Genomic DNA, 23780 nt, shown 5'->3' with positions numbered 1-23780 from the left:
ACACCATAGCAGAGCTTTAAAAGTTATCCTCTGCTTGATAGGCAGCCAGTGGAGAGTTAGCAATGAGGGTCGAGAAGGGGCTCTGCGGGGCAGTCTTAAAACTAGGCGTGCTGCCGAATTTTGTATGACCTGTAGTTTCTTTATGTTTTTCTCCGATGTGCCTAAGAGTAGAACATTCCCGTAGTCAATCCGGGAGGTAATTAGTGCCTGCGTCATTGTCCGTCTGGAATTGAGAGGCAGCAAGTCAAGGGTGCGGTTGAGGGTCTTCATCACTCCGAAGCACTTGCCTACAGTTCTCTTTATGTGGCTATCAAAAGATAGCTTATTGTCAATCCATACTCCCAAGTTCTTCGCCTCCCGACTGGGAGGGGGCACGGGACCCAAACAGGTAGGCCACCATTCTTTAGTCCAATTGGTCTCGTCACCTCCAATGATGATGACCTCTGTTTTGGTTCCGTTCAGTTTTAGACAGTGCTCTGTCATCCAGGATGCCAATTTGCTCATACAATTATTAAAGTTAGCGGCTTCCGTGGAAGGGGCCTGCGTCAAAGATATAAGAAGTTGCGTATCGTCGGCGTAGGAGACAAGCTCCACGCCGAACGATTGCACCACTTCAGCCAGGGGGGCCATGTATAGATTAAACAGGGTGGGACTCAAGGCCGATCCCTGAGGCACCCCCTGTTCAAGCCTCACACTGTCTGAGAGGAACGTCCCTCTTTGGACTTGGAAGCTTCTATTGATCAAGAAGGCTTTCAGCCATCCCAGAGCTCTATTGGTTACTCCAGCTTTGTTTAGACACTGTAGCAAGATGGAGTGTGCTACAGTGTCAAACGCGGCACTAAGGTCGAGCATGATGAGGGCCATGGTCTTGCCCTCGTCTGCTCCCTTGCGTAGGGTTTCAGTGGCCCTGAGGAGAGCCGTCTCCGTGGAGAAGTTGGATCTGAAACCCGACTGGGAGTAATGGAAAACATCATGTTCTTCCAGATGTTCCATAAGTTGGATGTTGGCAATTTTCTCAGCTAGCTTGGCTAGGTAAGGTAGCAGGGAGATTGGCCGAAGGTTGTCCATACTGTCTAGGCTGATATTCGGCTTTTTCTTGATAGGTAGTACAACTGCCTGTTTCCAATCCGCCGGCAGGCAAGCTGTGGAGAATGAGATCTGAAGTAGATGTCTATAGTGAGGTTCTAGAGCAGGGAAGGCTTCAGCTAAAATTTTCGGGGGCGCCGGGTCTCGGGGAGAGCCCGATTTGATTTTATTACATAGTTTCGACAGGGATTCATATGAGGGAACTTCAAAAGATTTGAGGCACTTTAGAGTCTTAATAAGACTGTCATTCTCTGTGAAGTCGAAGGCCGACTCTACATGATTGGCAAAGCTAGTATATATTTTATTGATTTTACCTGAGAAGTACTGTGCAACTTCATTACATGACTCCACAGAATCATTGTGAATAGAGGAGTTAGTGTTTACTACAGATATTTCTTTGTAGATCTGAAATAATTCCTTCGAGGAATTCCCTGCTTCCATGATTCTGGAATGATAGTGTTCTGCCTTGGCCAACCGTACAGATTTATAGTACACTCTTTGAGAGTCTCTATACTTTATTTTAGTTTCTGCGCAGAAGTTCAGGCGCCAAGCTCTCTCTAGTTTTTTGCAGGTGGTTCTCATGGTCTGCAGTTCTTGGCTAAACCAGGGAGCAGCTTTTTTTAGTCTCCTAGCATTAGTCATGATGCGACTGGGAGCAGTGATATCGAGGGCCTTGGTTACGATAATATTTAAATTATTATTAGCTGCTTCACAGTCTTCCCCTTTGGGAGGGCCCCCCTCCTGAATGATTTTAATAAAGGATTCTATAGAGAAACTCCTCCATTTTCTGCGTTTATACCGCAGAGATTGGTGTTGAAAATGCTCAGTTCTGTCCAGTTGCAACGTGATTGGAATGATGTGGTGATCCGACCAGGGTATTGGTACAGACTGTGAGGTGTGAACTCCCTGCCAGTTCCCAAAGATAGGATCCAGTAGATGACCTAATCGATGAGACGGTTCCTTGTTTTTCATTTCAAGTTGAACTGAGAGAAGCTGCGTTTGAATCTCAACGGCCTCATTGTCTAGGGGATCTTCAAAATGAGCATTAAGGTCACCCAGCACCAGAAGTCTAGACTTTCTAAGTGCTAAGTGAGTAATGGCTTCCATTAAAGTGGAAGTAAAGTCATACATTCTGCCAGGTGGGCGATAAATCAAGATTCCCGATACAGAGTAGTTGGGGCCGGTATTAATTGTGAAGGAGCCAGCTTCACTGTGGTCAATCTGTATAGGAGCTAAGGAACAGACTAGAGGGGCTTTTGTGGCTATGGCTATGCCTCCCCCCCTTCCATCTTTCCTGTCCAATCTAGAGAGGGAGTAGCCATGGGGCATGGCCTGGATGATATCGGGGTCTGAATGTTCGTCTAGCCAGGTCTCCGTCAAGAATAGAATGTTAAGATTTTGCTCCTCGAGTAGATGAAATATTTCGAGGGCGTGCTTGCGGAGAGATCTACAATTAAGTAGAGCTGCTTTCAGAGAGTGGCCCACATTAGTAGACGGAGTGTGGATCATGGGTTCAAAGCTACATCCTGTGCATTTACCTAACGACTGGGCAGTCATGGCGTGCCTACAAGCAGCAGGCATGTCAGGTTGGAGATTAAGCAAAGCAAGTCTGTCATACCTGATAATGGTTGGTGTGGATGAACCAGGATCTGTGGCCCCAGGCCCCGGTCGGCCGCGGACGGGCGCAGACGGGCTTGCCTTTGGCGCGCCTTCGGCGCGCCGCCGGCGCGCCCGCTGCGCCCGCCCGCTGCGCGGACGGGAAGATACCGTGTTTTTATCCATGGGTCTAGGGGTAGGAGGGAGGAGCAAGTAGCCCGTCAGCCTTCCCCTACCCAAGATGGCGTCTGTGTAACGAACGACAGCGCCCCCGCCCAACAACAGCAGCGGGGAGCCCGGACGCTCCACCAGCAACCCCGAAATGACCGCTGGTCACACAGCAAGCATCAGACCAGGTAGGTAACAAAGTTAAAAAAGTGACGATTAAAATATATACAGCGTTAAAAAACACACAGCTTGAATATATTTGCCTGTGGATTCCTCCCTGTGTGAATTACCCCCGCACCAGCATTCCACGGAAACTTTTCTCTAGCTCCCCCACGTTGAGGAGAACATCATAATGGCACGGCTCCGCTCGCAACTCTGTATGATGTCACCGGAGCCATAAGAAGACCTCATCGGCTTGCTGACATCGGTTTCCTTTTTTCCCCACCGTCGACGTGTAACGTTTTTTGGGGACTCTCCATTTTCTATGTAGGTTACTTTGTTTCTGCTATTTCCCTTGGTGTAGCAGTGCTATGGCGATATCGAAGAAGTCTGGGTTCAAGCCTTGCAGAGAGGACCATGTGTCCCCCATGACGACTGTTTGTGGTGTCTTTCTTCGGACCACGATGTCGGAGGCTGCTCCAGTTGTCAAAAGATGAATCCGAAGGCTTTGAAGGAGCGTGGGGATAAGCTTTTTATGGCGAAGGCAAGGAAGGAGAAGAGGGGCCAAAAGAGGTCAAAATCGAAGTTGTTGACCTTGCATACTTTGAAGTCGAAGAAGCACAAGAAGAAGAGAAGGCACAGTTCGCCAACGTCGTTCATCAAAAAGTAGAGCTTCGAGATCGCCGTATACGGCTCCGCGACGTCACTCTAAAGATTTTGCCTTCTCGTTCTCCTCAAACGACTCCAGCTCACTCTCCAACAGCGAGGGGTTCTCCGGTGCATTTACCGACACCGAAGGGTTCTCCAGCGCCAAGGATATCTCCAGCGCCAAGAGATTCTCAGGAGCCTAGGATGTCTTCTGCTGTGCCTGCAGCCTCTTCTGTTCTGGATCCGATGTCCGCAGCGCCTACTCAGCCTTGAGTGGATGCAGACTCTGCTTATTCTTCACCCTTTCCTGGGCCTGGGTTGGATCCTTCGCATTTTCTTAATGCAATGTACTGCATGTTTGCCAGAGCAGCTTACCCTACCGGTGCGCCGTCGGGCCCCTTTGGTCCACTTGCATTCAATGTGGGCGTTCCTCAACAATATGCCCAGGCACCTTTCATGCCCTTTATGCCAACGGCGCCATCCTGGCAATTTCTGAGGTTTTCGACGCCGTGTTCATAGTCTTTGGTGCCATCTGGTGGTCCTTCTTCCTCTCTACTTCGTTCAGCGCCGTTGCCCTCATCAGAGGCTCTTCCTTCAACACCGGCACCAGTGTCTCCGGCGCCGTGCGTGGCACCGGCGATGCCGGTTCTGAAGTTCAGAAGTTGCGGTCAAGAAGAGAAGCCCAAAGACTGTTAAAAGAGGAAGAATTTCAGCGGGAGGAAGTTGAAGGTGACAATGAAGAATCTGTTGATGAGTTTGAGGGCCTTCGAGAGGCGTGCGGTCTAGACACTTCCCCAGAGTGGAAGCTTGCATCACCAGGAAGGTTGCTGAACTTTTAGACCTTCAGTTACCCACTGCTGAGTTCAGACCAAATATTCTTACAGAAGTATTACATTCTGACCAAATATTCTTACAGAAGTATTACATTCCCCATCTTCTGTGGTTGAACCTCTTTTGCCTTTTAATGAGACTTTAACTGAGCCAATTCTAGAGGTATGGCAGAAACCTCTTTCTGCTCCTGATGCTTCAAGGACTGTAGCAAGGAGGTACAGGCCTGCTCCTGGTGATTCTGCTTTTCTTTCTGCACATCCTTCACCAGGAAGTTTGGTTGTACAAGCTTCATGTTCTAAACAGTCTGCAGGATCTTTTCCTCAAACTCCTGGAGACAGAGACTCTAAGAAATTGGAGCAATCTGCCAAGAAGGTCTTCTCTTCCTCAATTATGGCATTGAAGTCCACCAATGCTACATGCCTGTTGGGGAGGTATATTCATGCCTTAATGGATTCGGTCAAGCAGTTGGCTTCCTAGTTACTGGACAATGATATTGGCTCCTTTTTAAAAGTTCTGGCGGACAAGCAGGCTGCAGCCTGTCAAGTTATTCAGTCTGGTCTGGATACTGCTGATTCGGTGTCCAGGGTGATGGGTTCCTCTACTGCCACCAGGAGGCATGCCTGGCTCAGGTCTTCTGGGTTTTCCCCAGATGTGCAGGCTACTCTCCTTGACCTTCCGTTCGATGGATCCAAGCTTTTTGGTGAAAAGGCTGATTCTGCGCTGCAGAGATTTAAAGATAGTAGAGCCACTGCAAAAGCATTGGGTCTTCAGTCCCAAACCAGAGGTTTTATATATAGGATGTACCATGGTTTTAGTAAGGCGGCTTCCTTTCATGGCCGTCAACAGCCTCAGCAGCAGCAGAACCCTCTGTACAGATCTTACAGAGGAAAGGCCAGAGCACATCTGCAAGGTGCATCCCGTCAACTCTCCTCCTCCTCTTCTTCCTCTCCTGCCCCCACCACGGGTACCACAGAAAAGCAGCTCTAGATCTCTCATCTTGGAACATGCTGGTCCTGTAGTGGGTCAGGTGTCCCATTTTCTTCAAGATTGGAAATCTATTGCATCAGACCCTTGGGTTTTGAATCTTGTGGAAAATGGGTACGCCCTTCCCTTCCGGTAGTTTCCTCCTCCTTACCATCCTCGCCTAGGCTGGTGTTCAGGGGACTATTTGCTGCTTCTACAGCAGGAGGTTCTTGCTTTATTACAGAAAGGTGCAATAGAAGTGGTCCCGGAGCGAGAAAGGGTTCAGGGATGCTACTCCCGGTATTTCCTGATTCCCAAGAAGGACGGCAGATTAAGGCCTATCCTGGACCTCAGGGTCTTGAATTTTTACCTCAAACAGGAGAAATTTAAGATGTTGACCCTAGCTCAGGTTCTTCAGGCGCTGCAACAAGAGGGCTTGATGGTGTCGATCGACTTGCAGGATGCATATTTTCCCTTTCCCCTCCTGAAGTCGCACAGACAGTATCTCCGTTTTACTGTAGGTTCTCAGCACTACCAGTTTGCAGTCCTTCCTTTCGGTCTTACCTCTGCGCCTCGGATCGTCACAAGGGTGATGGCGGTGGTGCCAGCTCATCTTAGAAAGTCGGGGATTCCTGTTCTTCCCCATCTGTACGACTGGCTGCTCAAACCGAAGTCACCAGATTTGGTGTTTCATCATCTGCACGTAACACTACGGCTGTTGTTCCACTTGGGCTTCTCGATAAATGTGCCCAAATCTCACCTGGTTCCCTCACAGCGCAACCTGTTCTTAGGGGCAGTAATGGACATGGTTGTGTGTCGAACTTTCTCGCCTCCGCAGAGGATTCTCGACATTCAAGAGAGGATTCCTTTGTTTCACGATGGGGCGGTTGTTCCAGTCCTGAAGGTCCTACGCCTGCCCAGTCTGTTCGCTTCCTGCATACTATTGGTCAACCATGCACTCTGGCACATGAGGGCACTCCAGTGGTGCCTCCGTAGGCAGTGGTATCAGCACAATGGAGATCTCAGGGAGATGGTCAGGATCTCCAGAGACACTGCGGCGGTGGAGTGTGGAGGGCAATCTGTCACAAGGAAAGCCCTTTTATCTTCCTCCACTGGTGGCCACAGTAATCGCGGATGCCTCCACTCTAGGGTGGGGTGCTCATCTGGGGGAATCTGGAGTTCAGAGACCTTTGGTCTCTGGAGGAAATGTTGTTTCATATCAGCCTGCTGGAATTGCGGGCGATAAGTTTAGCTCTCAAGGCCTTTCTTCCCTCCTTTCGCGGTCAGCGTTTCAGGTCCTGACGGACAACACTACCGCGATGTAGTACATAAACAAACAGGGAGGAGTAGGGTTGTATCGTCTCTGCAGAGAGGCTCTGCGACTCTAATCCCGAGCTCAGGACCATCAGATTTGTTTGATGGCAAATCATCTGGCAGGAGTGCTAAATGTGTGTGTGGACAGTCTCAGTTGGCGTTTCTCAGCCGATCACGAGTTGCAGCTTCATCCGGAGGTGGTCCATCACATCTTCAGGATGTGGGGGTTTCCTCGCTTGGACCTGTTTGCCACTCACAAGAACGCGCACTGCCTGTCATTCTGCAGTCTGCAGTTTCTGATGTAGGGAGCGTTGGGGACGCATTTTTCAGTTGGATTAGGGTTTGCAGCTCCTTTATACGTTTCCTCCCATACCCTTGATTCCTCGGGTTCTGAGTAAGATTGTTCAAGACTGGGCCCAAGTCATATTGATCGCCCCGGATTGCCCAAGAAGGGTGTGGTACACAGATCTACTTCACCTCTCATCGGACCATCCACCCCATCTCCCTATAAGGGCAGATCTGCTCTCGCAGTCGCAGGGGCAGGTTCTGCACCCTCACCTGCAGAGCCTGCACCTTCATGCCTGGAGATTGAACAGGGCAACCTGAGTTCTTTCTCTCTCCCATCGGATGTGGTGGACGTTATTTTATCATCCAGGAGACACTTCACCAAATCTATTTATTCCTCCAGGTGGTCCAAATTTGTGAAATGGTGTGGAGAGAGGTCCATTGATCCTTTGAAAGCCCGTTTGTCTGATGTGCTTGGTTTCTCTCTTTCCTTGGCTCAGCAGGGTTGTGCTGTGGCCACGGTAAAAGATTATTTGTTGACTTTCCTCTGTTTGCCAGACCAGCCTTCTTTATTTAAGTCTTCCATTGTTATGAGGTTCATTAAGGGCCTCACCAATAGGTTTCCTCCCATTCCCTTCATTATGCCTCAGTGGAATTTAAATCTTGGACTCACTTTCCTAATGGGTTCTCCGTTTGAGCCTCTTCATAGTTGCCCGTTGAGGCTTCTTACTTTCAAAACGGTCTTTCTGATCGCTATTACCTCGGCCAGGAGGGTAAGTGAGCTTCAGGCTCTTAGTTCTAAACCTCTGTTTTTAACCATTCATGCAGAAAATATGGTTCTTAGTACCAGGGCTGCTTTCCTGCCTAAGGTGGTAACTCCTTTCCATCTAGGGCAGTCTGTTACCTTACCCACCTTCAAACCTCCCCCTCACCTTTCCAAGGAGGAGGAGACACTTCATCGTCTGCATCCTAAGAGGTCTGTCAGCTTCTATCTGGACAGAACCAAGGATCTAAGACTGGACAATCAGCTCTTCGTGGGCTACATTGGATGAATGAAAGGTAAGGCTGCCCTCAAGCAAACACTCTCCAGGTGGATCATCTTGTGCATCAAGATCTGCTACGCCATGGCCAAGAAGGAACCGCCTGAAGGTATTAGAGCTCATTCCACCAGAGCTAAGTCTGCTTCTTCTGCTTTGGCTAGAGGTGTTCCTGTTGTTGACATTTGTAAGGCAGCAATTTGGGCCTCCCTCCACACCTTTGCGAAGCATTACTACTTAGATTCGGAGGTTGGGAGGGATGGCCATTTTGCATGTTCTGTGCTGCAGGATTTTTTGGTATGGGTAGGTGGACACCCTCCTCCGGAAGCGGGACTGCTGTGGGATTAAATTCAAAAGGTGAGGAATCCACAGGCAGATGTATCCATCAGAAGAACAAGTTACCTTCGGTAACGCTTTTTCTGGTGGATATAGCATCTGCCTGTGGATTCCTCACTGACCCACCCTCCTCCCTGTTGTCCACCTTTGTATACCAAAAGAGTTTTTATTTGACATGGTTATTTCTCTATGTCTTTTGATTGCCTTGCTATTGGTGTTTAGGAAATGCTTTGTTTCTTTAGCTTTTCCTATTTTTCACTATGCTGTGTGTATTTATGTATATATTGTATACTGTGTATACTCCAATTATGTTGTCGGTCCACCCGCTCGCCTCAAAGGCATAGAAAAAATGGGTGGAACTGACGTCAACACGCCGACGAGTCTTCTTTTTTTTAAAACTCTTTTTATTATAAAAACTTCGGTAACAAGGCATAGGTTCACACAGGTACAACATGGGTAATTGCATACACAAGGAATCATCAGGGCACAGTACACTTTTGTCGTTGGAGTCACGGGGAAGGGGAGAGGTCTGGCTCATCCAGTCTGGGGGGGGCACAAATTTCGCCTCGGTACAAGTTCCAAGGGGTCCATACCCTAGACCACTTCCGGGGGCAACCCCTCGCAATGTAAACAGATTTTTCCCGTTGCATGCACCAATCAAGGTCCTTTTTCCAGTCTGCGATTCTGGGTGCCTGTGGGGCCCCCCAGTGCTGTGCAATATTTCTTTTAGCGATCATGCAGGCAAGCGTGACCCACTGTATGGCATAGGCGTTGAGGTCCGATGGTTCCCATATATTAAGGAGACACCTGGGAGCCTCAGGCCGGAGTTCAACCTCCAGGACTTCACTAAGAATCGAGTGTATCTTCTGCCGACGAGTCTTCTTGTGGCTCCGCTGATGTCATACAGAGTTGCAAGCGGAGCCGTGCCATTATGATGTCCTCATCGACGTGGGAGAGCTAGAAAAAAGTTTCAGTGGAATGCTGGCGCAGGGGTAATTCAAAAGGTGAGGAATCCACAGGCAGATACTGTATCCACCAGAAAAAACGTTACCGAAGGTAAGTAACTTGTTCGTTTGGCCTGCACATCGAAATCTGGTTATTCATTGCTATGATGTAGCAACAGGGGCCAACAACAGTTGTTTCTCTCTGTTGCTATGTCAGAAACGATTTGCAGACTTCTCTGACAGGGCTCTTTGAGAGTCTATCAGTACACCCCTGGCTCTCCACTCTGATGGTGAGCAGAGAGCACATTCTCAGCAAGGATGGGGAGGGGTAGGCACAGGGGTGGTAGCCAAGTTTGATTGACAGGTATATTTTCTTTTACATGTGGGACAAAGATGAGAGGCCAGGCTATGGAAGGCTTTTCCATTATTCCTCTGGCCTTGTGTAGAAGTTGCAAACAGGGAGAGAGGATTTGAGGGGCATACATAATATTTTGGAGGGCATACATAATATAAAATTGGGGATAGGTAAAAAGTGAGTAACAGGTGTGTTCTTACGTTGAGATTCTGAGTGGTATCATAAACAACTCGAGCTTTGCTCTTATTGTCTATTTGATTTAATGTCACTCAGAATCCATCAGTGAAAAACATTCCCTTTAATCACTGTTACACATCTATAAACCTACATATTGCCCACAAGGAAATTTTCTCCACGGTTAATGCCCTGAACAAAGGACAATACCACTGAAATCAAAATACCTGCTTTTTGTGGTGCATTGACAATGGTAGCAGAAGTAGCAGAAGCGCTTGGAAGGGTCTCTAGGGTAATTTATTTATGGGGTTATCTTTAAATGTTGCACTTCTTTTTTCAAACAGATTAGCCCTGCCATATCTAATTATGTGACAGACAAACTTGGGAAGAAGTTTGTAGAGCCACCACCATTTGATTTGTCAAAAAGCTATTTGGATTCAAATGCTACAATTCCACTCATCTTTGTTTTGTCTCCTGGAGCGGATCCTATGGCTAGTAAGTTATCAAAGGAAATATGTATTATTTGAATTATTTTTCTGTATTTTTATAAAAATGCATTTAGCTTTAAATAGAATTAAGCTAAGCTTATTATTACAGTGATGGAACATGCTTCCTTGCTATTTTATAGACTTTGAGCTTCTTGATTCTTCTTTGATGGACTGTTGACTTTGCTACTGTAAGCGCTAGTCTATTTAATTTCTTATTGAAAATATTTTTTTTAATGTACCTTCTTTTTCTCATTACTCATGCAGCTATTTTGACCTTGTGAATATTTTATTTTTATATACATTTAATTAAAACCACTATAGTTATTTCAAAGACATACAAGCAATATAAAATCTCAAATCGAGACATAGTGCCTTTTCCAAAGAGCACATCACAACTGTAAAAAGGATTGTCGTATTGTTGTAACAAATTACAGGTGCGATGTTTGAGTTAACGACAAAAAAGTGGCTGTGCGAATGGTTAGTAATAGCATCGTATTGTATTTAAAAGAGGCTGTCATACATTAAAAGCACACGTTCCATTCAAAGATTTACAAATAGTAAAAAGCCCAGTCAATTGAAAGGACACTCAATGAGTACAATGTGGAGAACAGGGCAGGCCCTGGGATATAGAGTGTCAGTGCAAGAGCCCAGTTTATATGAACTAAGGAGCTTGTACAGTGTGTTATAACTACATAGGGCTCACTTTAGGGTACTGTCTAACCATGTTTAACTGACACTAAGGTCACTGACACATTTTAAACAATGATCATAAGGTCTAAAGACTCACTGTGTGTCTCACTAATCTAATTTTTCAGATGCCCTAGCGAATGCAAAAAAGCATTTGCCGATGGAGACCTTACAATAGGGTATGCTAACATCTTAGTATGACAAAAGTGTTTGTGCCAAAAAGTGCTGTTGCAATTGCTGGTAGTAATAGGATAGTCCTATCAGCAGTGCTTCCTTTTGACTGCATTAAAAAAACAATCGACGATCATGTGTTTGTAGCACTGGGGATAGCTGATGAGAACCCTAAGCAACATAGGACCTCATGTTGATGTCGGTCGGAAAGACTCTGACCTGTGTCCAGAAGCTTTCCGACCGACATCTTCGGTTTCACCTTCGCCTGGCGCATTACAATGCCGGCGGTTGAAAGTGAAACTGGATGGTCATTCTGGCTGGATTCTGATGGGAGTCGGAGGCCCCACTGTAATCCCTGAGCACGGCGTCTCTGCCGTCAGGATTACGGTGTCGGTTTCTAACAGGCTTTCCATGTCGGGCTTTCTGACATGGAAAGCCTATCAGAAAGTGACTTTGGGGGGCCCTAGCCTGTCCCTCATTCCTCAAGGGACTCCAGTTAGGGTCTGAGGCGGCACCTATGGTGCCCGCCTGTTAATCACTGCACCGTGTGGCAGGCACCTTGAGGTGCCTGCCACGCAGTGCACGGATTAACAGAATCTCCCATCTCTCTATGGAAGCTTGTGCTACGGCCGATTAACGGCCGCAGCACAAGCTCCCATAGTGAAATGGGAGTATTCGACCGCACCATGTGCGGTCGCAGTGTAATACTGCCATCTGGACCGCCAACTGGAGGTCAGTTGCTCGCAAACCCGTTATGATGTCAGTCGGAGGCAACTATGACCAACATCATAATCAGGGCCATAGTCTGTTGTGAGATAAAGAAACAAACTTTGTCAGATGGATGTTAAAATGGGTATTATCAGGGTCGAGCAAGGCAATAATAGCTTGCCTGTGTGTGCGGACTCCCGGAGTGTTCCATTCATGCTTTAGCCTAATTTTTCATTCGGCCAGCAGTGAGGGACAAAGGCACACAGCTTGTTTGAGGGATTCTTCGCACTGCCTGCAGCCCCTATAGATTTTACCTTCATGGGGTCGACTCCAGCTGGGGAGGTATTTCAAAAACAGCCCACTCTCCCAGCCTCAGAGCCACAAATCTTACCTTCAGTTGATTGAAATATGTACATGCAACATAGGGAGCAGGAGATGCTGGTCAATAGGAGTTGATGACCGCCCATGAATGTTTACATTTAGCAAGGGCAGACCTATCAGAATGGCATGACCAGTTACAAACTCATTTTTTGATGCCCAGGTTGAAGGCGTGTTGACTCGGGTTACTGTCCCAAAGGTCTATCACGTCTATAAGCTGTTGCCAGTTCTCAAGAAACTGATGATGCACGTGACTTGGGCCTCTGGTGTTTATTGTGGCCAATAGCAAAACTTCTAGGTGGTCACCTCTGGCTAAACAGCTTGTGGTACAAGTTAAGGTAGGCACTTACGGCCCACTGATTGAGTAGGCACAGTTCCAACCTGATCTGGGCAGCGGACAAAGATCTTTGCAGGTGGAGAACACTTTTGTATATTCTTGTAGTGAGTTTGTTGAGTACACTGCTGTGTTTTCCAAGCAGTTTTTCGCTACCATAAGACAATGTGGGTAGGATCTTGGCTTCTCATGACTTCCTATATTGGAAATAGGGTTGGACCCGAAAAGGTTTTTGAGAGGTATTTTGACCTGAACCCTATTCCTTTTCCTGTCCTTAGCTGTCTGCTTCATATTTAAACTGTAGTGAAATAATATTCCCTTGTACACTTTGGGTCTAGTTCACCATGAAAATTATAATGGATTCTTTACAAGGTCACTTTTAATTTCAATGGGACCAGTAACAGCAGTTTTCTGGCTCCATTGGAATTATTAGATCTGCTGGTAAAATGCTGATCTGTTTGCTTTCACTTTGGTGAAAGTAGTATGAAATGAAGAAATATCAGAGGAATCAGACCCAGAATTATTGATTCCTGCTGAAATTAACAAACATTGCATAACATCAGTACACATAGAGGGAGCATCTAATGTTGCACATACATATTTCTAGCTTTGCATACCACGCAATTCTAAAATTAAAATCTTTTTCATGCATAAGAATTCATTTATGTATGGAAAAAGGCTTGGCAATCTGGTCTTTTAATTAACATAGTCACACTTTTTAAATTTCTGACTTGAAACGTTTGTCTCTAAAAAAATGCATCCACAAATATTTGATAAATTGCACGGGCCTCACATCATTCCATCCAAGGAGATGCACTTCTTGTATCCTCGAGAAGATCTGTTTTCTTGCTTCAAAAGAGTATTAAGGAGCCGTTGCACTTGCAATTGGATTAAAAAGAATTCCCATTATTTTTGCTGCTTATGTAAAGGGATTTCTCACGGAGCCTCTGCCCGGACAACAGGTTCATTGAGGGTCCAGCAACTTTGCGCAACCCTGGGCAGAGGAGCTGGGCTGTTGGGCGCTTGTGGTCTGCCCTGTCATTTCCCTCCCGCCGCCGCTGCTGCAATTGCCGATCGCAGCGGTCTGCCTACAGCCCCCAGAATTCCCGGCTGTGGTCCCGCCCCGAAACAAACTCACTTCCGCACCCGGAGGCGCTAAAAACGGACGAGCATCCTCCGCGTCGCGGTACGCGCGCGGGTGGCGCCGGGCTAAGCCGGGGCAAAGGGCGGGCCGTCTGTGGCCGTCCGGGGCTGACCAAGGCTGGGCTGGGCCACCCCCTTGATAAGTTATCTGTGGCTGTATGTCCAGTTAGCGACTATTTGGGTCGTTGCTTTTTTGTTAGGAAGTTTGTACTATAGGCTCATTCCACACTTACTGTATAGAGAGGCAAAGTTGATGTCTACCCGTTCGGGCAAGAGTTTGAGAGGGAGTGGTGGGGGAGGCCCTGGTTGTGTAACGGGTACCATGGACCAGTTTATTACCCGCGTTGTCACAGTTATCGAGAAGGAAATCGCCATGACAGAGCGGCGTCTTTCTCGGGGACATCTTGTTGACAAACGGTCATCGCTGGGTTCGTTGGCCCTAGTGCCTTCCCCAGTACGTCCACTTGATCCCTTGGTGGCTGCCTCACCCCCTTTAGATCACCCACGGGTAGCAGCTCTAAGGGCCAGTTTGGACAGGCTGGAGAATTTAACAGCTATAGTACAGCTTAACGATGATAATGCTGTACCAGTCCCACTTCTTAGTGAGTCCCCAGTTCCCATGCTCCCTCTTGTTACTCCTTCCAGCAATGGGGTCTCCCTTCCTCAGCCAGTATTGGCTACGCTGGCAGTAAACAATCCAGCCCTTAGTAAAAGAAAAAGAACTGCTAGCCCACGCAAAGGAAGCCATGCTAAATCCTATAAGATGCTTAGGAGGTCAGGTGCTAGGGGAGGCGGGACCCAGAGAGTGGGGCTGGGCATTAGTTGCCCTCAGGGGGAGAAGGGGGAGGTATCCCAAGGTATCAGAGTAGAGAACACCTGTGTCGACCTGACGGCTGGTTCTGTTGAGGCTCCATCCTACGAATCTCTCTCCATGGCCAACTTAGAGAAAATTATGAATTCATTATTGATTCCGGTTCTGGAGAGTGTTAAGGGGCTCTCAGAGCGGCTGGATAGGTTTGAACAGGTAACCCTGGACAATTTTTTCTCTATAAAATCCCTCATTAAATTACATTCAAGAACTAGGGAAGATGACCTAGGGGGGGAATTTGTACCCCGGGTAACACCTATATCCCTACAGGGCAACACCACTGTAGCTGCATCAGCACCCGGGGTGGTCGTGGAAAATGTTCCCGTTGCACATCCTGTGGCTTCTTCCGGGGCCGTCAGGGTTGGACAAAATAGATGGCATAGTGCGACCCAAGATACCTAAGGCTAGTACCATCCCAACCAAAAGGACTGCTTGGACAAAGGATGTTGGTAGTAGTTGTCCAGCTAACTTAAAGAGTTCTGGAAATAGTACTGGCCCTGAGACGATTAACGCCAGCTCAGACAATATGATGACAATCCCCACCCCACAGCCAGAAATGTATTCGGACGTAGGGCCGGTCCTTACTGTTAATTTACCCCCTGACTGCCAGCCTTATGTGGCAGTTCTTACCGGGGTGCCAGTCCTTAAACCAGGCAAATATGAGACTTATGCTGAACTTAGGAACAAAACACTATTCTGGCTAAAGGAAAATAGACCTTTGCCTAGTCCAATGGGTGGACGGGTCATCCACGTCAGAAGGGTTAGCTGGTTAGGCACTAGGCCGAAAGATATAAGGGGGGATTGCATTATAATTAATTTTGATGACCCTAGGGTTGCCAGCTATGTGTGTAGTCTTTCTATCAGAGAGGGCAGTCTATTTGGAGGTAGTGGAGGTATTGGTATGTATGACCTTAGCTACTTTAATCCCCGAAAAACCCCTGTTAGGCCAGCCAGATTCCCCGTTTGGGAGGGCTGAGTTGATAGACAAGCCCATCAAAACAGGTCACGATTTAGCTTGTTTTGTAATGATCCATGTCCACCGCCCAACTGGCCATGCTATGGCTACTGACACGCTGTCTGCCAACCCACAGCGAAGCTATCTGCAGTGCTTGGGGAGGATGATTGCGGTAGTCTAGCCACAAGAATGGAAGTAGTGAGGCCACCTCCTTACCACCCTTCACCTTCTGTTGTTAATGTCGGCCTTTCAGGAAGGGAGTGCACTGAGCAACCTGAGCCCGCTACGCCCATCTTGGTGGTCCCTAGTGGGGAGGGCCTAGTTATAGGTGTGACATCTCATTCTGGCCCTAGGGATAGCTCTTTTTCAAATGGGTCTTCACCAGGGCAGGCTGTAGATGGCAACAGGTCTTTGAAGGTTGTCAGCTGGAACATAGCTGGTCTGGCACGTAACATCGACATACCCGAATGGTACTCATTTATTGAATCCTTCGGGATATGTATGTTCCAGGAAACTTGGTGCTTGGAGCCCCGACATAAAGTGGGCTATACCAGTTATTTTGTACCAGCTATCCCATTGCCCGGAGGAAGAGGTCGCCCTTCTGGCGGCCTACTAATCTGGGTAAACATCTCCTTGGGTTACTCTATCCGGTGCATAGATACTAAGTCCCTCGACCTACAGAGACTAATAGTTAGAGGGCCACGTGGGGGGAGGGCGCTTGAGATTTTTAACATTTATGTTAGAGGTTCTAGGGGTGGTATGTCGACATTGTCCCTTACGGGCGTCGATGATGAGCTTAGGTCTTGTGGTGTCGATTTGTTCGTCTTGCTTGCTGGGGACTTTAATTGTACTTTTGAACCCCTAGCAGCGGAAGATATACTGGGTATCCAGGAGGACGACGCTAGGAGAGGCATCCCCCATCTCTCAGTACCACCGATTAAGAGATGGACTCAAAGTGTCATTGATCTTAATGCTCTCTCCTTGGAACACGGTGTAAGGGCTGTAAATGGCAGGACAAAGTCAGATTCTTGTGGGGCACACACATTCAACAGGGTTGGCCAATCCTCCAGAATTGATTATATCCTGCTGAACTATAAACTTTGGGGCCACTTGATAGATATGGTGGTTCTTCCTTCTACTGATAGCGACCACAATCCCCTGTCCTTGTCTTTGTCCCCTTTGTGGACTGTAGGGTCTAATGAACAACTCCACATGTTTAGAGGTCAACACGTGAAGTATGTCCTTCAAATTGTGGGAGGCGGCTAAGATGGAGGAACATTGTTGGCAATGAGGATAAGATGCTGGAAGCAAGATCAATTATGGTAAATGTCTTGTCCAGCTTGGACCTTGCCACAACTAGTGCCCATGAGATCTCCACATTGTTAGTGCAAACCACTAAAGCATTGGGCGACCTCTTTTTAGTTCGTAATGCCAGCACTATGGCCAATAATAGATGTAGCCCAAAGGGCAATCCTGGCTGGTATTCGCCTGCTTGTCGTAACGCCAAAAGGGATCTAATCAATGCAGTTAAACTTAAGGACGGTGGTCTGATTTGCACTGCTAGGAAAAGTTATAGAGGTGCCATCTCTAGGGCAAAGCTAGAGTGGGAGAACCAGTTTTGGTGTGACCTGAAACTGGCAAGCTCCGCTAGGGACTCAAAGGGCTTTTGGGAATTGATTAGAGCCAGAGATAAACCTGTGGACTCGCTTATAACATGTAATATCCCCGAGGCCTTGTGGTTCGACCACTTCTCCCATTTATATAATGTAGTAACGGACAATGGGGAAGTTCCCATTGATGCCCCTCTATTGGACCTTCGTGAGCTGAGCTTAGACTCTATGTTTACGGCCAAGGAAGTGGTGGATGCAATTAAGTGTCTTGTCCCTAACAAAGCTGCGGGGCCGGATGGCCTACCAGGGGACCTGTTACGCATCAACCCGATAGAATGGGGGAAACTTATTGCCTCACTATTAAATGCTAGTTTTTTAGATGCAGCTTTCCCAGAATCCTGGAGGGGCGCTGAGGTCATCCCGATCTTCAAGAAAGGGTGTCGGGACGACCCAGCAAATTATCGCCCCATAAGTTTATTAGACTCCACGAAGAAGGTGGCAGGAAAGGTGGTCCTGGGGAGGGTTTTACAGTGGGTGGAGGAGAAGGGTATTCTGTCCGATTTCCAGGCAGGCTTTAGAACAGGTACTGGGACTATTGAGCAAACATTCCGGTTGTTGATGCTCTTCTGGAAAGTGGTTGTTCTGGGCAAAGGCAGTCTGTACCTGGCATTTATAGATCTGCGGACTGCCTTTGACCTGGTTCCTCGTAGCCATCTCTGGAGGGTGCTATCTGGGCTGGGTTTGCCCCCATATTTATTGTCCCTGTTAATTAAGATGCACGCTGAAAATTTTGCGCAGGTTAGGTGGGGAAAGCAGGGTCAAAAGACTTTACGAATACCTGTAAACAGAGGTGTCCGTCAGGGATGTGTTCTTGCCCCCACTCTGTTTTCATTGTATGTTAACGGAGTGGTGGACCACCTTTTACAAATCCCTTCAGATGCCCCATGTTTGCAGACGATACCTTACTGATTTCTAAGACCCCGGTAGGGCTACAGAACCTTTTAACTAGTCTTCAGTCTTTCTGTGATTCGAGGGGATTGGAAATCAATACTGGTAAGACCAAGTACCTGGTCTTGAATCCCCCAAAGAAGATTGGTAGGCCACCCACACTAAAATCAGTTTCCCTAGAAAGGGTTAAAGAATTTGACTATTTAGGAATTCGCCTCTGTGACACTACGAGATGGAACTGCCACCTCCATAAGATGTTGTTGAACCATAAGAAGGTGGCGGGGGCATTACTTAAAGAACAACGGGCCTCCTCCCTCAAGCCAATTGCCCCGGTACTTGACATCTATAGGGCAACAGGTGTGAGTGCGGCGCTCTATGGGGCGGAACTTTGGGGTGTGCAAAACGTGGAGCAGCTGTCCTGCTCTGAAAATAAATTTCTCAAGGACCTAATGGGGCTCCCATACAGCCCCCCACCCTTACGTTTATTGCTTGACATGGGTAGTTGTCCCATTAGTGATCAGGCAAGGATGCGTCCTCTTCTTCTTTGGGCTCGCATTTGGAGAGTCCCCGAACTGGCCAGCTACGCAGACGGTTTAAAAGAGATCTTATCGATGCCTGGCTGGCCCAAAATTAGTTGGTTGAGGGAAGTTAAGCGACTACTGATAGAATTGGGTCTAGAAGAAGCTTGGCAGTCAAGAACTGCTCCCCCTAAGTCTGTCTTGAAGAAACTGTATTGGAGATGGGTGATAGACGGGCGAAACACTAATCCTAAGCAATGCAGGTCCACTGCTGAATTCCTATTAGTGAAGGAGGTCCCATTCCGTGAGCCCTATCTTGATATTATATCAAAACCCAGAGATAGGGCATTGTATTTTAAATTTAGAGTAGGAATACTTCCTGTGGGTGAACTAACTGCTAGGTGGAAGGCCCCAGCACAGACTACTCCTTTGTGTCCGCATTGTATGTCAAGGATAGAGTCAGTTCCCCACTTCCTATTCGAATGCCCTGCCTATGAAGCTCCTCGTCACAGGTGGTTGAAACCTCTTTGTAGAGAGTTAGGCACCAGACACCATAGGGAGGCCTTGCGAATTTTGAAAACGGACTCGCGGACCCTTTTTGCCTGTGGCCTGGCGAAGTTTCTAAGCTGGGTATGGTCGATTAGATCAAATAGGCTTTTGTATCTTGTTTAATCCTGGTTTTACAATGTATTCCTTTTATGTAATTTATTGGCGCCTTCGTATTATGAATTGTATGTATCTTTTGATATGAATTGGCTCCTTTTATCGTTTTTATAAAATGTGTGTGTATATGTATTGCTTTTTCTGATGGATACATCTGCCAGTGGATTCCTCACCTTGTGAATATCCCCTGCGCCAGCAACATTCGGAAACTTTTGTAGCAGTCCACGCCGATGAGGTCGAAGACGACGTCACAGAGGCACGGCACCGCTCGCGACTCCGCTGACGTCACCGGCTCCATAAGAAGACCTCCTCGGCGTGATGACGTCAGTTCCCTTTTTTCCGCGCCGACGACGCCAACGGATTTCGGGAATCGTTACTGGTAGCTGTTCTGGTTACTTTGTATATTTTCTGGATTTCTCTGTCTATTTTCTGAAAATGTCGACAAGGAAGTCTGGGTTTAAGCCTTGCCGGGAATGTGGCAAGCACATGTCCATCACCGACCCGCACGACGATTGCGTTTGGTGTTTGTCCTCGGACCATGATGTCGGAGGATGTTCGAGTTGCAGGAAAATGAGCTCGAAGGCTCTTAAGGAGAGAGAGGCAAAACTCTTTATCGCCCGGATGAAGAAGAAGGAGAAAAGAGGTAAAAGGAGATCCAGGTCGAGGTCGAGGTCGGCTTCCAAGTCGACTTCGGGGCATGCTTCCAAGAGCAAGAAGCATAAGAAGAAGAGGAGACATTCGTCGCATCATAAAGCTTCGACGTCAAAGTCGAAATCGCCGGTTCGGCGTCGAAGAGAGTCAGTGTCTCCCTCTCCTGTCCCGGCTTCGCCTCCGACTCCGTCTTCTCCGATGCCTTCGCCGGCTCCAGCTGAATCCCCGGTGCCGGTGTCCTCTCCGGTGCCGGTTCAATCTCCAGATCCTGCAAGTCCTGCGGCTCTGTCTCCGACTCCGGCCGAGGATGAAGATCGTCAGGCTCCGGGTGAGTCTGTGACGCCGCTTGTTCCACCGTCGGCGCCGCCAGGCCCGAGTCCGGTGCTTCCTGACCAGTATCCTGCTTTCCCTAATCCAGGTCAGGACCCCTCGCATTATCTCAATGCAATGTATGGGGTGTTCTCGCGGGCCATGTATACCTCTGGTGCACCTATGGGTCCGATGGGGCCGATTGCTTTTAATCTGGGAGTGCCGCAGGTTTACCCTCAAGCACCGTTTATGCCATTCTTCCCAGCGACGCCGTCTTGGCAGATGCCGGCGCCGAGAACATCGACGCCGCTTCCTTCTTCACCGGCGCCGACTCGACATCGTTCGACGCCGGCTGCTCCAGTTGATCCGCGTTCGACGCCGCTGCCGGCACCGTCGGATTCGAATACGGCGCCGCCGACGCCGCAGGTGCGGATCCGTTCGAGAAGGGAGGCGCACAGAGTGCTGGAGGAGAAACGCTTTCTGTTGGAAGAGGCTGAAGAGGGAGAATTGGTCGAATCTGATGAGGTGTTCGACGAATTAAAGGAGGCAAGTGGTTTGGATTTGTCTCCGGAGTGGGAGATCACTCCGCCATCGGATGAACCCTCCAAAGACGCAGCACCCTATCATGCAGTGATTAGAAAGGCTGCGGAGTTGTTGGACCTTCAATTGCCATCCACGGAATTCAAGTCCAATATATTGACTGAGGTGTTGCATTCCCCAACTACAGTCTCAGAGCCTCTGTTGCCTTTCAACGAGGCGATTTTGGAACCTGTGCTGGATGTATGGCGCAAACCTTTCTCAGCCCCGGCAGTCTCCAGGGTAGTTGCAAGAAGATATAGGGTGGCTCCAGGGGATCCTGACTTTTTATCTTCTCACCCTTCGCCTGAAAGCCTAGTAGTTCAGGCAGCTTGTTCTGGACGGTCGAAAGGGGCATTTCCTCAAGTCCCGGGGGACAGGGAGGCAAAGAAGGTGGACCAATCGGCCAAGAAGGTCTTTTCTTCAGCCAGTATGGCATTGAAATCTTCAAATGCGACTTGTTTGTTGGGGCGCTATATCCATGCGCTTATGGACTCTGCTAAAAGGTTGGCGCCAAAGCTGTCAGAGGAGGATAGAGGAGGCTTCAATGAAGTGCTGTCGGATGCCCAGGCGGCTGCTCGCCAGGTTATTCAGAGTGGCCTGGATACGGCGGACTCAGTTGCCAGGGTCATGGGTTCTTCAGTTGCCACCAGGAGGGGTGCATGGCTAAAGTCCTCTGAATTTTCCTCGGATGTGCAGTCGACCTTATTAGACTTGCCTTTTGATGGGTCTGGCTTGTTCGGGAAGAAGGCGGATGCTGCTCTCGAACGCTTTAAGGAGAGTAAGGCTACGGCTAGGTCGTTGGGCCTTCAATCCCAGCCGAGAGGTACTTTCAAGAGGTACAGAGGCTTTGGAAGGGCGAGTTTTCGTTCCTTCAGACCAACACAGCAGCAGCAGCAACAGCAGCAGCAAGGCTCACAGTCTAAGGGATATAGAGGAAGACTTAGAGGTCGCTCACGTGGCCGTCAACTCTCCTCCTCCTCTTCCTCAGCCCCTCCCACCACCGCAAAACAGCCCTAGATTCGACATTCCGGATCATGCCGGTCCTGTGGGGGGCCGGCTTACCCATTTTCTACAAGATTGGGAATCTGTAACTACAGATCTCTGGGTTCTAGATCTTGTGGAAAATGGGTACGCCCTTCCCTTTCAGGAATTCCCTCCGAATTACCCTCCTTGCCAAGGAGCTTGCTCGGAGGACCACCGTCTTCTCCTGCAGGAGGAAGTCCTGAAGTTGTTTCAGAAAGGTGCGATAGAGGTGGTTCCAGAGCAGGAGAGGGGTCAGGGATGCTACTCCCGGTATTTCCTGATTCCGAAAAAGGACGGCAGATTGCGTCCGATATTGGACCTCAGAATCCTGAACTTCTACCTGAAACAGGAGAAGTTCAAGATGCTCACTCTTGCGCAGGTTCTTCAGGCGCTGAATCAGGAGGATTGGATGGTGTCGCTCGACTTGCAGGATGCATATTTCCACATCCCCATCCTGAAGTCGCACAGGAAGTATCTCCGGTTCACTGTAGGGTCGCAACATTATCAGTTTGCGGTCCTTCCGTTTGGTCTTACTTCGGCACCTCGAGTCTTCACAAAGGTGATGGCGGTGGTGGCAGCCCATCTCAGAAGGTCGGAAATTTCGGTTTTCCCCTATTTAGACGACTGGCTGATCAAGGCGGAGTCGTCGGAGAAGGTGCTGCGTCATCTGCAGGTTACAACTCGGCTGTTGTACAGATTGGGTTTTTCGATCAATGTTCCCAAATCTCACCTGGTGCCCTCTCAGCGCAACCTGTTCATAGGTGCGGTACTGGACACTACTGTGTGTCGAGCATTCCCTCCACCTCAAAGGATTCTCGACATACAGGAAATGATTCCTTTATTTTACGACGGAGCGGTTGTTCCAGTTCTGAAGGTCCTTCGCCTGCTCGGTCTGTTCGCTTCCTGCATCCTGTTGGTCAACCATGCACGCTGACACATGAGGGCGCTCCAGTGGTGCCTCCGCAAGCAGTGGTATCAGCACAAAGGAGATCTCAGGGAGTCTGTGAGGATCTCAAGAGAAACTGCAGCGGATCTATCTTGGTGGAGCGTGGAGGGCAATCTGTCCCAAGGAAAGTCCTTCCATCTACCTCCATCGGTGTCAACAGTGATAACGGATGCTTCCACCTTAGGGTGGGGTGCTCATCTGGGGGATCTGGAGATCAAGGGTCTTTGGTCTCCAGAGGAACGGTTGCTTCACATCAACCTTCTGGAATTGCGGGCGATTCGCTTGGCACTCAAGGCCTTCCGCCCTTCCCTTCGCGGTCAGTCTATTCAAGTCCTGACGGACAACACGACCGCGATGTGGTATATAAACAAACAGGGGGGAGTGGGGTCTCTTTGTCTCTGCAGAGAGGCTCTGCGTCTGTGGTCCTGGGCTCAGGACCATCGGATTTGTCTGATGGCGAATCATCTGGCCGGGGTGCTGAACGTGCGTGCGGACATTCTCAGTCGGCAGTTCTCCGCCGACCACGAGTGGAGGCTCCATCCGGAGGTGGTTCGTTACGTCTTTCGGACGTGGGGAACTCCTCGGGTGGATCTGTTTGCCACCCGCGAGAACGCGCACTGCCCGTCATTCTGCAGTCTCCAGTATCCGATGCAGGGAGCGTTGGGGGACGCGTTTCAGTTGAGTTGGGGCTCTCGACTCCTTTCGCCAAGACCGGGCCCAAGTTATATTGGTCGCCCCAGATTGGCCAAGAAGGGTGTGGTACACAGATCTTCTCCACCTCTCCTCGTGCCCTCCGCTCCGTCTCCCGCTGAGGGCAGACCTCCTCTCGCAGTCAGAGGGGCAGGTTCTACACCCCCACCTCCAGAGCTTACACCTTCATGCCTGGAGATTGAACGGGGCAACCT

General features: G+C 48.8%; 1 protein-coding gene across 1 annotated transcript in view; it reads left to right on the top strand.

The window, feature by feature from the left end:
- Window positions 1-23780, top strand: part of DNAH12 (dynein axonemal heavy chain 12) — a 1449067-nt gene that overhangs the window by 1188605 nt on the left and 236682 nt on the right. Inside the window, exon 64 of the mRNA XM_085624669.1 lies at window positions 10241-10391. Coding sequence (XP_085480795.1) covers window positions 10241-10391 — 151 coding nt within the window. The remainder of the gene's footprint in view (window positions 1-10240; window positions 10392-23780) is intronic.

This window comes from Triturus cristatus, chromosome 9, assembly GCF_964204655.1.
Source record: "Triturus cristatus chromosome 9, aTriCri1.1, whole genome shotgun sequence".
Lineage (NCBI taxonomy): Eukaryota > Metazoa > Chordata > Amphibia > Caudata > Salamandridae > Triturus > Triturus cristatus.
This window is presented reverse-complemented; position numbering and strand designations above follow the sequence as displayed.